The sequence below is a fragment of the Meriones unguiculatus genome, chromosome 10 (genome assembly GCF_030254825.1).
Source record: "Meriones unguiculatus strain TT.TT164.6M chromosome 10, Bangor_MerUng_6.1, whole genome shotgun sequence".
Classification (NCBI taxonomy): Eukaryota; Metazoa; Chordata; class Mammalia; order Rodentia; family Muridae; genus Meriones; species Meriones unguiculatus.
The window spans coordinates 96,622,820-96,638,629 of NC_083358.1; the positions used below are offsets into that span (position 1 = coordinate 96,622,820).

The following is a 15,810-nucleotide window of genomic DNA, read 5'->3' on the forward strand; positions in this document are numbered from 1 at the left end:
CAGCTCGCCGGGGCACTCTAGGGAGTCACATCGAGAGTGCAGATCAATATTTTGTTTGTGAAGAGTGTTCATCTAGAGTATTACAATAAATCCATCAGTTGCTAGGACAAAAAAATGACCAGAAACAGGATAGAAGGTGGCTTCCCTGCTCTAATTCCAGCGTTCCAAATTCAAGCTCTTTTTTCTTTTATAACTGCTTAATGACCTGTGCAGCTTTCCGTCTCTGGCCAGGGCTGGTGTATTTTGCCTTCATTCTGCTGTGTCATATGCAGGGACTCCAAACACACTTTTTAATCTGTGTAGGAGAGCCAACTAGAGGAGACCTGGAGAAACAGCTCAGAGTGATGATGCAAAACCAGGGACCTCGGGAGGACAGACAAAAGGATGCAAGAGAATAAGTGATTATGATCTTGGAGCCAGACAGTTCTGGTCCTCGCTCATCATGAGAGCTTGGGTGATGTGCTTAACCTTCCTCAGCCTCACTTTCCTCATCTATAAACCAGCGATAAAGATTGTCATCTTGCAGGGTTATACAAGGTTTTAGATACGAATTCAGGGGCTGAGGAGATAACTCAGTTGGCCAAGCATTTGCTGAGGAAGCATAAGGACCTGAGTTTAGATCAAAAGCTGGGCAAAAGTTGGCCATGGTGGTGTATGCCTGTCATCCCAGTCTTGGGGCAATGGAGACGTGAGGATTGCTGAGACTTGCCGACCAGTCTGTCTGTCTATTCCAAACATGTGAGCTCCAGGTTTAGTGAGAGACCCTACCTCAAAAAAGGAAGGTGGAGAAGTAAATGAGGAAGGCACCTGACACTGGCCTCCGAGTTCCACACACATGTGCACACACATACACACACACTCTTACCAGCACACAGAGAAACTGTATCACACACAGAGACAGTGCAAGACTCAGTCCACACTGTTAGCAAGAATCAGCCTCAATGCATATGTTGCAGACTTGCGTGTGTGTGCAGCTAAGGCCTACAACACTCGGTCCACTACTCCCCAACGCCCCTGAGCTTTTAAGGACAGATGTCATAACCACAGCTCCTGCGACCATACTTCCACCTCTGAAGGGCGTTTTATGTCATGTCCTAGCACCTAGCCTCTTGAAGAAGACGGCATGGACGTGTCTCACCCACCTCACTTCTTCTCGGTTAGAGCCCTGGACATAAGAAACTCCTGTAAGGTTTGCTCCATTGGGGTTTTTCTTACGGCTCGGGCTCCACCCTACTGTATGTACTAAGAGGAACTTGTTTTAAATTGGAAAAGGGAGTGGGAAAGACGCCACATATCTAAAACTGTGAGCAACTGAAGCAATTTAAGAGGTTTAAAGGGAACTAAGGCCCCAACCTGTGTTGTCACAAAAAAACCTCAAACAGAAAAAGCACTTCTGTCCATTTTCTTTCCGCTCCTTTTGCCTTTGTTTTCTGTGTAGAACGAGCTGAACCTTGTCACCACAGCAGCACACACCATGAAGCCTTGGCAATTAACAGCATCGAGTCGACTTCCTTATTTCTGTGGATTGCTTGAGGATAAAGGAGATAATCCACTTTGTCTGGGGCCTGGTGTACACTAAGCACTCAGCCAATATCAGGCATTATTAGAAACAGTCCTTACTAACCACTTCCACTGTGTGGCCACTTTGAATCTCTGAAACTATTGACTCATTTGCAAACTCCTGTAGGAAAGCCTGTGTCTGGCAATACAAATAATGGTTGTCAGGGCACTCAGCCAGCAACTGAGCTGATTGACTGTTTTGCTTTCGGGTCCCAACACAACCACCTTAAGTAGGCAGGCTGCTGCCTAAATTGTCTTAGTCTAAGCTCAAAGCATTTCCTGCTCATCAGCTTCCAACAATTCAAGGGTCTTAAAACATTGATAACCTCCTCCGTGCATTATTTTGCACAGACTTGTTGCATGACAGGTTATTGTTTTCTTGGTTCCTTTATTTATAGTAAATCCCTAAGGTGTTCACTTCTTTGGTTTTTTTTTTTTTTTTTTTTTTGGAGGGGGGGCAAGGTCTCCAGAACTAGGTATATAGTCAAGGATGATCTTGAACTCCTCATCTTCCTGCTTTCAACCACCAAGAAACAAGTTTGGGAGTTTCTCGGAGGAGCTGTTGGATATTTCGGTCTTTGGATATCTGAAATTGCCAAACCCTTGTACTCTGCCACAGCTGGGGCAACACCTCTTCGAAATGGACTGAGAAATATGAATAGGCCTTTAAGAACTTAAAAAAGGCTGTAGACATTAGTTTTTAAAGACTTTTATTTACATTTCTCATATCTTTTTCTTCCTACTCCACTCCAATCCCTTCCAACACCCTAAGACCATGTAGGAGAGAGAAGGGTTAGTGGGAGAGGAGGCACAGTTCTTTCTTAGCTGCTTTCTGCTGGTTAGGGTTGTTGGGTTCCTTGGAGCCAGTCCAATCTTCATTTCAGGAGATCTCCAACTTCTTGTCTCACAACAGCAACCAGGAGCAGCAAGGGGGAAGCAGGAGCAGCCTTGTTCTTTCTCTGAGCTTCACCCTCTCTGGGATCTTTATTCTCTCTCCAGAGTCCTCAGATTTAAACTATCCGCAGTTGGCAAAGAGCTCTTCTCAGAGCCCAGACGAAGCAAATAGTTTGCTGCTGAGGACCATCTGAATCAGTCCCACATCCCGCACCTGGGACCAGAACAAAACCATGTTTATATCCACAATCAAAGGCCCTTGTACAGGCCACTGCTTTAACTCTCCCTGATGTCTCAAAGTCCTTTCATCTTTACATCCATGAAAAACAAACAAACAAACAAAACAAAACAAAAAAAAAAAAAAACAAAAAAAAAAAACGAGCTTTACCAAGGGAGTCCTAACTCATACTCTGGGTCCCTGGAAAAGGTTAATAGCTTACACATCTCAAAGAACTTGGATCCTCTGGATAGACCTCTTGTTTAAGAGCCATTGCAGCCACCAAAATTCTTGTAAAAGAAGCTAACAGTGGGAAAGACTCTAACTGTAACAGCCACACACACTGTGGAAAGTCCACAGAGGGATATCATCAACCAGTGGATGTCAAATGCGGGCCTGACTCAGTACCAAGCCTTTAAAAAAAAAAAAAAGACAAGGAAAGACTGACCTTTAATAAATCTTTGGCTGTCAATCCTATCACCCAGCTGCCAGACAACGGATGACCCTGGGTGGGGGGGGGGGTCCAACTATGACTGCCTGGAGATGCTGGATGTCATCCAAGGTGTGCCTAACCTAACCTGGCAAACGTTCCTCTCACCACCAGGGATGGTGGTGACCTCGCCTCAGATGGCAGGGGTGTCAATCAAGAAGGAACCACGTATCTGGGGGCAGCGGTGGTCATAGGCCAGAAGGAGGTCATTTGGGCACAAGCCTTGCCCATGGGCACATATGCTCTGAAAGCAGATATGATTGCTTGAATACATGTTTTAAGATGGGCTGAAAGGAAAAGGGTGAATATCTATACAGATAACTGGTATGCTTTTGTCATGGCTCATGTCCACAGGTAGATGTATAAACAGAGAGGCTTACTCAGAGGGAAAGACTATTAAAAATAAATACGGTATTGTTCAGTTGCCGGAGACCATCTGGCTGCCAACCGAGCTTGCCATAATACACTGGCCAGGACACCAAAAAGACAAAAGCTCCCAATCTCAGGGTAACAACTAAGCAGATCAAGTCACCAAAGAGGCTGCTGCCTGGGTGCCAAACTCCAGATCGTCCTGGAACTAACTGCCGCCCCAGAGCCCTCACCCTCCATGAACATGTTCCTGGGTACGATCCAGAAGAAATCAAGTCATTCTCTGACGTGGGGACTTGGGAGAGACACAGCAGATGGTGGGTCTCAACAGATGGAAGATTCTGCATGCCAAAGGTACTGGGCCAACTGGCTAACTGCCTTGCATCACGTCATGCACTTGTCACCTAAGGAGATCTCAGAGATCATCTCCTTTTGTGTGGGGACACGTAAACTGTGCAACCAGGGAAACCGGCCTGGAGTTAGAGTGAGGTTCAGACATGTCTACACCCTGAAAATCTCAATCTTGAGACCGGCAGGAGTAAGAATCGCTCCCTCCCTGCTCGGTGCCTGCATGCCCCAGCGCACGTAGTCTTGCGACCTCCACAATTCTTGAGGTAGTTATGTAGCCTAGCACCTGGAATTCCTCTTCATGCAAATGAAGCATTCCCAGCACCTCAGCCCCAGACAATGATGTACGCTCATCCAAAAGACCCTACCCACATCCCCAAAGTTTATATGGCCCTTATTCCCCCCAATAAAGAGAGCTGTATCTCTACAAGAGGTGTGTCACTGAAAGAGCTGTATGGGAGGCAAATTTTGACTGGAAACATGGCGAAGATTGTTCTGCACCCTCACTGGCTCTCTAGTATTATTCTACTGGTTATCATAATCCGGTCCTGCACTCTCTAAGGTGTTACCAGCTTGATCAGATAAGCAGTGCTAGAATCATTGCTGCTTGACAACATTCTGAAAGACAGTACCCTACCAAGGATTTGACAGGGACACATAAGTCAAGTGGGGAATGAGGAACCTGCCCGACTCCATTTTGAAGGCAGGAGCCATTTTGTTGTATTGTTAAAAATAAGTTTTCATTTACTCTAAGAGCTGTTTTTAAGTTTCTGTTTCTTGGAAACCGCCCTGCCCCAAGCCATTACCTTGACTTGTTTTTGAGAACTCCCTTAACAGCAATTACACGAGGATGACTGTTTTGTTGTTGTTGTTGTTGTTTTGAGATTTTTCTGTGCTTCCCAACTACCCCATTGGCTTGCTTCTGGAAACCTGCTTTGCAAAACTACTTGTTGTTTTACTCCTTAAAAGAACCCCGAGCAAGGGACTCTCAGCACTTCTGTTTCTAACTGGCCAGTTGTCTGGTGCACCTGAATAAAATAAAGCCTCCTTCAAATTTGCCTCAAAAATTGTGGTAGAAATCATGCTCTATAATTTAAATTATGAAATTATTCAGAGGGAGAAGAGGGTCTCTGTCTCTGTCTGTCCTGTCTCTCTTCTTTCCTGAAGTTCAGCATGATTCTGGGCCTACTGGGTGTTCGCTTACAGTTTAACATAACCAGTGGTCTTGAAAAATGAGTATAATGAAGTTGGGGGAGTAGACTTTTCATTTGGTAGTTGAGCTGGTTTCTAAAGAGTCTAGTATGATTTGCTTTGGCAAATGAACCACTATTTTGTAAAGCAAAGGATCTCTGTATTTGGATCTGACAACATAAGTTTCATCCCAAAACGCACATTGTGGAAGATGAGGTCTTCACGTCAGAGCCTTGACAAGCGCACGTGTGCACACATACATACACACAAATAAGTGTAATTTTAAAATAAGAGAGAAAAGACCCCGTATGTAAAAATTCATAATTGGATAAACTGTGTTAGTTCACTCTTTGCTTTCTGATGCCAAACTGGATACTGAATTTGGCGCCCGCCAGGGGGCGCCAGACTGCTTACAGCAGTCCGCCCACACTGCGCAGCCTCAGTCCAGGCGCAGGCGCGACGCGCCCGTGTTGACGCGCGTGACGTCACCAGAGGGCGCGGTCCGCGGAGGGGGAGGAGCCTTCCTCCCCGAGAGGCGAAGGAACCTCCCCCCCAGCACAGCTTTCAGGGCAAAATAGGTTGCGAGTGGGAGGCGGTGGCTGCGGCTCCACGGCTTGGGGAAGATGGCGCCGCCGGTGACGGAGCGGGGTCTGAAGAGCGTCGTGTGGCGGAGTGAGTGCGGAGGGGTCAGGGCTGAGACAGGAAAGGGTCTGCCGCGCCGGGGCTTGTTTTCCCGCTGCAGCCCGGCAGCCTCTCCGGCAGCCAGCCGCACGGACACTTGTTGCTTTGGCATCAGGTCCCTGGTAGGACTCTTTCCGGCTTGCTGGGCGAGTCGAGTTTCGTGCCAGCACCGGGGATGGGCGGGGTGACCAGACGCGGCCTTCTCCCCGGCTTCTGCCCAGGCTCACCCTCGGGCGACCTGACTCGGGCAGGTTCGCCCTCCCCGGTCCGTGTGCTGTCCACGGACACTTCTTCCCACCCCACCCTCTCACCCCCCGCGCGCCTCGGCACACCAGGCAGGGATGTCTCTCCACCCGACACAATCTGAGCTCTGTTTCTCTCTCCTGCCCTGTGTTTTCAGAGGCCCCTGGGTGTCCCACATTGGTGTTGGCATCAAGGGTTTTGCTATCATGCTTTTCAGTATCTTGTCCTTTAAAAAGAGTGCAGACTTCGCTGTTCAGGCGAGCCCTCTGCACTGTTCCTAGAGAAGGCGACTTGCTGTAAAAAAAAAAAAAAAAGTTCTTGAGAAAGGGCCGTCAGACTGCTGAAGTCCGTCTCAGTGTCCTCTCCTTGCATAGTTTGTTCCCTCACTGTTAACAACAGGTCTGCTTGTTGGTCACTGTGCTCTGCCTTATCCACCACGACTTTTATTAAAATCACACCAAACCTAAGCCTGCCAGGTGAGAGGACCAATGAAAGCAGCAAACCAGAAGGGACTTCCTTGTTTGGCCTCTCTGGGTTCTAAGTAATTATAGTCTAGTAGCTGAAAAGGAGTAACATCTTATTAGTGTTTCTTGCCCCAGCTTGGTGAACTAGGAAGAAAATAGAAATTAGTTAAAAATTCCTTGTGTAAGATTAAAATTAAGATCAGTACAGGCATAGTGTTTACCCTATAGAAGGTGCTAAATAAATATATAAATAGGTTTTGTGAAATACAAAATTATCCTTTAAATATTCCGTGTGGGGACCATTAAGGTGACACAGTGAGTGTAGGTGCTTGTTGCCAAGCCTGAGGTCCTGAATTGGATCCCCAGGGACCCACGTGGTATGTAAGGAGAGAGCTGACTTAGGCAGATTGGCCGCATTACCTCTCATACAAAAATGGGTGGCAGTTGTGTTGGGTAAATTATTTCAGGGCACTTTATATTAGGGCTTGTGAGAAAAAGCTACCATAATGCTAGTAGTGCCAGTCTCTGAAGTGCGAAAACTAGACAAGAAGGAGAGTGTAAAGATAACACAGTTTCCCTCTTAATGTTACTTGGGCTAACACCAGCCTCACTAGATGGAGAGACAGGCTGGAGGGGAGGAAGAAGGTAGAAGGCTGTAAAATATTCTTTGGAACTTGTGTAAATAGAAACACAACCAAACACAAGATAATAGTAACCCAGTGTCTATACACTCTCTATATGTATATTGATTTGTGTGTGTGTGTGTATATACATACATGCACATGTATTGAGGGGCTGTGGAAATGGTTTAACTAGAAAACAAAAAGAGCTCGAATTCCCACAGGCTGATGCATGGATGAGTGGTGAATGCACACATGGATTTATAGCCTTTTTTTTTCAATAAATATGAGCAAAATGCAGATCTGTTTTATGCTACTGCATCTTGGAAACCTGCTACGTAAAAAGCAAGTCACAAAGGACCACATGATATGATACCATTCATGTGAAAAACATCCAGGACAAGCAAATCGAGAGAAAACAGGAAGGAGATTAATGTGTTCCAGGCTGAAGAGATGAGATTAAAGGGATTGGGTTTCTGGTTAGTTTTGTTATTGTTGTTTTGCTTTGGTTTTAGGTTTTTTGAGACAGGTTCTCACTGTGTGTGCCTGGCTGTCCTGGAGCTCTGTAGTCTGGGCTGGCCTAGAGCTCCATTTGCCTCTGCCTCCTGAGTTCTGGAATTAAAGGCATGCACCACCACACAAAACTTTGTTTTGTTTGTGAAACAGGTTCTCATGTACCTTAGGCTGGCCTCAGACTCAACTTTGTAGCTAAGAATGACCTTAAACTTCCAATTTTTCTGCCTTCACCACCTGAGTACTAGGATCACAGGTGAATCCTACCATACCTGTTTTTTTGTTTTTTGTTTTTTCAATACTGGAGATTAGCCTCAAGGGCTTTTGCATCCTAGGTGAGCAATCTACCATCTGAACCACACATTTCCTCAGCCCCAGGACATGAGGCTTTTTAGCATAGTAGAAATGTTCTCAAAGCAATTGTGGTAATGTAGCACTGGATGCATGACTAAACATACTGAAAACCATTAGCGTGTACACTTTTGAATTCTGTAGTTTGCAGTTTATATCTTGATAATGCTGTTAAAATGAACCCTGACAAGAGCTATTAAATCTAAACCTAAGGTCAGGTATGGTGGCACCTGCCTATAATCCCTACACTTAGAGGTGGAGGTACAGGTATCAGATCAGCTGTGTACTGAGTTTGAAGCCAGTCTGAACTTTGAGACCTTGTCTCAAATAAATAAATAAATAAAATCTATACCTGGCACAGAGAGAGTTAATGTTTGACCTGTCTGTGGCTTCTGTGAAATGTAAACCATAGAGTAGGAATTATTTTATACACAGTCTCCTAACCAATCTCCAGAGTGCTTGCCTTTTCTTTCTTTCTAGTCCAGCCAGGAAATAGCCGCCAGGACAAACTCTTTTAATAATACTAGCTTGAAGACCGGCAGAGGCACTCAGTTGCCTAAAATCCATTTCAGTCTACTGTTGGGTATTGCCTAGCTCCAATCTCCCTCGTTGTATGGTATTGATTTCTCCCATGCCTGTCCTTGTAGGCATGAAGTTATTGTGTAATTCATATGCCAATTTCTGGACCTCTCCGAGGCTGAATCCCTTTCTTCCTTCTTTAACTCCTCCCCTGACTGGCAGGAAGCAGGTCCTCTACAAGGGCAACAAATGCTCTTAACTGCTGAGCCATTTCTCCTTTTCAGTCTAATAAAAACCTCTTTTTCTTACAGTGACAAGCTATATATAATAATAACAATTATGAAAAGATTTAACAATAATTTTTAAAAGATGGTTATAGGAATGATAAGCAAAATGGTAGATTATTGAATCTACTTTTAGACCAAAGAACATTAATAAGCCAAAATATTACATTGGTATAAATATTTATACCAATGTATAAATATTGATATATCAATGTATACATATTGATACAGATTTAAGATTATATTTTGTAATAACATGCCAAGGTATTATACCTATGTAATTCCTAAAACTGCAATGTTCTCTCTGTTCCCTCCCCTGCTCAGCAATTGACTGTAAGCGCCAAAATGTTAATGTTGTTTTTATAAAACTATGTTTGTTTCTCAGTTTTTCTATTAACCCAGCTATCACACAAATAATTGAAGCTCTCATATATTTTTTAAATAATAAGCCTCACAAACACAATAACTGAGCAGTTATTACTCTATTTTTAACCCTGTAAGTTAATTTGGCTTCCCCCCAGAGTACAGCCCAGAGATACTTCACTTTGTAGCTTTCCTTGTTCCAGCTTTCTCTTGATGTCCCTTGGACCTGTCCCATGGCTGAATCTTCCTTTTCTCTCCTAAATGATCCAGTGAGGGAGGCAGAAAAAGCTTCTCCCTTGAAACAGGAGCCAGAGACAGACTGAGAAGCCTCAAACATCTGAATTGGTAAAGTCTAGAAGGGAGGCTAGGTCTAAGAAAATAAACTCTTTAGGGAAAGGTTTTGATATTAAAGAAGATTATTTTCTGTGTTGAAAATGGAGGAAGACACAGTGACACAGTGTTTCTGGATTTCCATTTGAGTTTGTTTCTCTTAGCATACAATATTTTTTTTCAGTAACAATTTCAGTTTTGTATATCCTCTTTGGGAAAGATCAGAATAAGATTTAGAAAAAGGAGAATTTGAGAAATAGATGCTAAATTAAAGGCCATAGAACAGAGGATGGTATAGGGAACCTTCAGAGAAATCCAATCTGGAACTTACAGTAATACCAAAAGAGAAAGTTCCAGATGAGAAACATCTACAAAGGCTTGAAGAAATTGCAGATTGGCAGCCCACTGAGATGCTGGATAAAAATGCTTTGCCTATAGACTAGCATGGTCAGATTAGATATGGTACACAAATTGTTAAGGTTCAAATACTGTATGAAGGGCCATATGCTAAAGGAGAAATACAGGTCCTGTTTGGTATTGCCTTGGAAGAAGGTCATACAATGGCTTTTGTGCTCCATTTTCTAGAGTTTGGAGAACTGAAATATATGCATCGTGCCATAGGTTCATGTTCAGAATTCTGATGGGCTTTTGCCTTAAATTCTGGAGAGCATGATTCTAAGGGTATATATACATTTGTTAGAGATGGTGACTGTCTTGGATATGCCTTTGCCAGCTGGAGCTGATGGTGCTTTAGCACATATATCCATTGGAATACAACATTTTTTTTTTAGACATTTTTACAAAAACCCTTACACATGATATAAAATTAAAATTAACATTTTGAGTGAGCAATGGGCAGATGTCCAGGAGGGACCAGGAGAAGAGCTGGAGGGGGGGGGAACACAAAGTGTTCTGTGAGATGTGCGCTGGGAGGAAGCTGAAGTAGCTTGGAGGGTTATGAATAGAGTAATAACTGCTCAGTTGTGATGTTGTGAAGCTTATTATTAAACAAATATAATAGAGTCTCAATTATTTGTGTGATAGCCAGGTTAAGAGAGAAGCTAAGAGAAAAAAAGAGCAGTTTTTAAAAAATAACTTTAACACATATTGTTTATTCTCATTGCATTATTTTATCTTCTTATCTTGATGGGCCATTCCTGTCTTTTGATCCCTTTCCTTAATTCTTTACCTACTCAAATTTTAGCCTTCAAGTCTAAGTTCAAATGGGCTGACTTTTTATTTTCACCCACTCTCCTTAGTTTACCTTTACCATTCTCACTGCTGCCTAAGAGAAGTCCCTTCTGCTTTGCCTTTTTGTGTTTTTCCTTTTGCTTTGTTTTCAGACAAATCTCACTCTTTAGCCCAGGCTGGCCAGGAATTTGCAGTAGCCCTCCTGCCCTCTGAATGCTGAGATTACAGGCATGAGACACCATTTACAGTTAGGAATCTCTTGAGAAGCTTTTAGAGGGTAGGTTCACTCTTTCCTCTTGTGTGTGCATGCACGCAGAATCTGCATGTGCAAATTCTAGTTCCTGTGTGCATGCTTGCAGAGGCCAGAGGTTGATATTAGTGGCTTTGTCTAACGTCTTTCCTATGAGACAAAGTCTCACTGAACAGCTCCTTTGGCTAGGCTGGCTGGTTAGCACTGAGAATCCACCTGCTTCTGCCTGTCCAGAACTGAGGTTATCATCCAATAATTTGTAATAATGTTTTTTTCAGCTTTACACTCATGTTTAAGAGAGAATCCTTCACTCTTCATTAGATTTTCACATGCATACATGTGCTTTTTTTTTTTTTTTTTGCTTTTGTATTTGTATTTACCATTGTATATGTTGGGCTGTATATGTTGGTGCAGAAGAGAAGGCTAGACTGTGAAAGGGAGAGTAAAAAGAAGATGGATGAGAGTAGTAGAGGGTTAGGAGCTCGAATCATCCCAAACTGACATTCTGGTCCAGGAGACTACGTACTGATGTTGTTGTTTATTGATGAAGAGAAAGAAGGGATGAGTCTAAGGGGAAAAAGCAGTTCTGAGTTATCGTGATTCTAAGTGCTAGTTTAGGTGTCTCATAAGCACATGTAAAGGTTTACAGAGTGGAAAAATGAGCTGAGTTAAAGAGCAGGATTTAGGTCATAGTGCATAGTAGTCATGAAGCCATGGATTAAGATGAGGCAGAGCAGTTAGAAATTAGTTACCTTTTCAGTCTTAATAGAGATCCTTTAAAACTGGCAGGATTTTTTCCTCTTATTTCCTTGATCATGGTTTCCACATCATTTAGCTTTTTAAATGTCTTTCTTTTAAAACTCTAGTTATTCATAGATTATTTCCTGTTTCTAAAGTATTATTATCATGTTCTCCCGTTTTTCTCTGTGGTGAGGTCATATGCAAATGTTCTGGTGGCATTGTCCATGTTGTGCACCATCATACTTCTTGATTTCTCCCTTCCCGGTTCTGTCTTTGGCATTACAATTATACACGTTTCCTTTTGTACCTGAGAGGAACCAAGTGAGAACAAGTGGGTATTTGGTGCCAGTGGGTTGCTGTTGGGATAGCATTTGGGCTGGTGGAAAATCAGCTTAGAGAGTAGGTAGAAGCCAGCCAGTGGGAATGTCTTGCATGCTAGACACTGTTTAGATTTTCCTCAGTGGACAGAGTGAGCATTTGAGGGCCTTTTGAGGTGGGTTATGTTTCAGGAACATGACTAGCAGGAGTGTGAAAAGTAAAAGACAGAGGAATTGGAGATAGAAAACAGCAAAGCCAGATAGACTATTGCACCACAGGGAAGGATGTTAAGACTCAGGGTATCGTTGATGTCAGTGGCAGCACAAAATGCCAGAGGCCAAAGAGCAATCAATAATGCCTAATGATTGAATGTGGGGGAAGGAGAAAAACCCCATGGCAGTGACTAAGAAAATGACAATAAAACTAGTTTTATTGAGAGCAGTTTTTATGGAAGTGTGTCTACTTGAGGTGTGTACATGCTTAAACCTATATTGTGTGATTGAATGAGGTCCAGGAGAGGTGGTCTGTAAGACTGTCAAACTGAAGGACTGAACTGATGGACGTGAAACTTAGTGGTGAGCATAGTCTCTGAGGATGAGTAGGGATGGAGTAGGCAGAGTAAGAGGAAAAGAGTTGAGTTTTGGGGTCCATATTCAGTTGCAAAAGGAAAGGTTAAGTGATTTTCATTGTACTGGTGCATAAAGGAAATACAGGTTCTGTCATAGCTGATGCGATTTCCCTCCCCCAACTCTCAGGGTTACCTGTGGTCCTATCATTTTGATGAATGCTTCTGATGTCTCCATCTACAGCTCAGTTATTTATTATTTACTTTTAAGATGTTAACACTGACTGTGTAGCTATCTTTAGCGTCTCAGGCTATACTTTCTACACAGTAAAGCTATAATTCAAGCTGCTTGAGATAACAAAATTTTATAGTTGAAGTAAAATTTTATATAATTGAAGTAAATGAAATTAATTGTAATATATTTTATTTAACCTGCATTCAAAATATTTAACATGATATGAGGATGTATAAGGTCAGGGGAAAAAGAATTCATAGGATCTCTTATATTTCCTCTTTTTTAAACCTCAAAGTCTTTCTCTATTTTGTTTTGGTGTGCTAGGGATCAAACCAGGGCTTCACACATGCTAAGCATCTGTTCTACCATTGAGTCATGCCCTAGTCCTCTCTCGCTGTTTTCTTTCTTACAGAACTTTACACATTTTGAGTGATTTTGTTATTTTAAGTCATTATTTCATCCTGAGGCCCAAGCAGGCCTGGAATGCAAAGCAGTCCTCCTGCCAGCCCTCCAGTGCCAGAATCTCACAAGCATGAACCACTATACCTGGCTGCTGCTAGCTCCATTTGCAGGGCTCTGTGATCACACACGGCTAGTTCTGTCATCCGGGGCAGCGCAGGTATAAGGTTTCAAAGACTAACGCTGTGACCTCTGCTCCAGCAGCGTCTGTGCCTTAGAGAACAGAGTAACTGTAGGAGCTCGCACTGGCTTCAACTTTCACTTGTGGCCTGCCCATCGAGGCTGCTCACAAAGGGAAGCAGGCTCTTGGTGTCTGCACTCTGCCTCCTCTGCCTGTTTGCCTGGCCCACCCTAGAAACTTGCGTTCTGATGTAATTGCGGCTAAATACTTCAGGTTTGTTTTTGTTTGCTTGTTCGTTTATTCTCCTATAACAATTGATAACAGTCTACTTAGTAAGCAATATATGTATAATTGCCTTTACTGACTTTTTTTTTTTTTGGTGGGTCTGTGTGCGTGGGGAGAGCCCAGAGGTGGGCACCAGGTGTCTTCCTCCATAGTTCTCCACCTTATTTTTTGAGGCAGGTTCTCTCACTGAACCTGGACCTCGTCTAGGCTAGCCAGCCAGTGGGCTCCAGGGAGCCTCCTTTGTCCCTTTCCCCTTCTCCTCCCAGCACTTGGGTACAGACACTCCCCCACAGCTGCGGGGAATGCTCAGAATCAGGAGGAATCAGAACTGGTTCCTTGTGCTTGCACAACACGCGTTCTGCTGACTGAGCTGCCTCCTCGGCCATCATTGTTTTGCTTTGCTGTGTCTAGGTTTGGTTTGAGATAGGATTTCATGTAGCCCAGGCTGGCCTCCAATTCTATGTCGCTGATGATAATCTTGAACTTCTAAATCCTTCTGCCTCTTCCAACCAATTACTTGGTATTTGGGTACCAAGTAATTGTCATCACACTCAACTTTCATCTCATAAGTGTTCAGTTAACTTTTAACTTAACACTTCAAAAATCTTCCTGATTACAAAAGTTCTATCACAAGTTATAAATTTCCATTTGTTGAGTGTATGTGTAAGATAGAGCAGGCCACAGTGTGCCTTTGGAGGTCAGAGGACAACTTCGGGGAGTTGGTTTTCTTGTCCTGTCAAGGAATCTGGGGATCGAGCACAGGTTGTCAGGCTAATGGAAAAGCAAAAACTACAGAGCCATCTTGCCAGCCCCAGAAGTCAGTTTTTGTGATGAGTATTAACTACTTTTCCTTGGAACACTTCTAACAGCAAATACGTTATTTTTTCTTTTCTACTAACCAGTTCTCCAACTCTTCAGAGGCTGATGGGATGGCTAGCCTGCAGCTAGCTCAATTCCAGCACTGCTTAGTGGCAACCTTGGCAGGCCTTAGGATTCAGAGCCGTCAGACTACCTCAGAATCTGTTACAAGTAGCATACGTTAGTGATGGCGTGCCATGCTCCTACACTTCCTGGCTTTGGAAGACAGTCGGGATGCCTTCCCTCTCAGGTTCAGTAACTCAGGGCCTACAAACTCGAGTAAACTACTTCCTATTATCAGGTTTTCTGTTCTTGTTGGTTGGTTACTTTTTGTTTTTGTTGTTGTTGTTTTCTAAAGCATACTAATCAACAGCCAGATGACATAGGCTGAGGTCTAGAAAGTCATAGGGCTTCTCTCCCTGTGGATCTGGGTGTATCACCATTGCCACACCTGGGTGCATTCAGTGACTCAGAAAGTGGGTGGGTTATGTAGGCCTTACTGATGAAATCTCTGGCCACTGGTAATTGAACACAATCTCTAGTCCCTGTTGCCTCCTAGCACGGTTCTTCTGGTGACCAGCTGCTTGCTAAAGCTAGTCAAGGATCATATCACCAGCATGTCATAGATTTTCTGTCACATAAGAAATTTCAAGGAACTGGAAAAAAGAAATAAAAATTTTAAGGTCTATGTTTACTTTTAATTATGTGTATGCTTGTGGGTATGTATACAAAAGCGTAGCTGTCTGTGGAGGCCGGAGGAAGGCTCAGGTTATGGTGATGTGAGACACTCCACTTGCGCACAACCACTGAGCCGTCTCTCCCGCTCCCAAGATATGGTTTGGGTAATAGAGCTTCCCTCCCTGTGGATTACTATGCTACAATAACACCTATTAATTAGATCATTAGAATGTTTTTTTTTTTTTAAACATGGTGTGAAAAATGTGATGGTCAATTTCCCAGAAGCATTTGCTGAAGATGTATAAATTTAAAAATAGAAAAGTTTAAACGAATTAGACTTGGGAGTGGTGGTGCATACCTACAGTGCAACCATTTGGGAGGTAGAGGCAGGAGGGGTGCTCACAACTGAACCCAGGTCCTTTGCAAGAACATCAAGTGTTCTTAACCACCAAGCCGTCTCCCCAGCCCCAGCCTATATGTGTCTTTAACAAGAAAGTAAGTGAGGATGAAAACTGTTTATGCAGATTTGATTGTCAGATGTAATTTAGCCACAAGCCAGTTCAGGATCTTTCTATGGGTTATTTGTTTCTTAAGATTTAAAAAAGAAGGAAAACTGAAATCAGATAATAGTTTCAGAAATATCTCCTGGACATGTTTATACACTTACGTTTG

General features: G+C 43.2%; 1 protein-coding gene across 2 annotated transcripts in view; it reads left to right on the forward strand.

The window, feature by feature from the left end:
• The first annotated feature begins 5,584 nt into the window (after nucleotides 1–5,584).
• Nucleotides 5,585–15,810, forward strand: part of Stxbp3 (syntaxin binding protein 3) — a 40,881-nt gene continuing 30,655 nt past the window's right edge. Inside the window, exon 1 of one of the 2 annotated variants that reach the window (XM_021631707.2) lies at nucleotides 5,585–5,741. In XM_021631707.2, the coding sequence (XP_021487382.1) occupies nucleotides 5,693–5,741 (49 nt within the window). In that variant the 5' untranslated portion in view covers nucleotides 5,585–5,692. The remainder of the gene's footprint in view (nucleotides 5,742–15,810) is intronic. The other variant, XM_060392882.1, reaches the window with a different exon arrangement.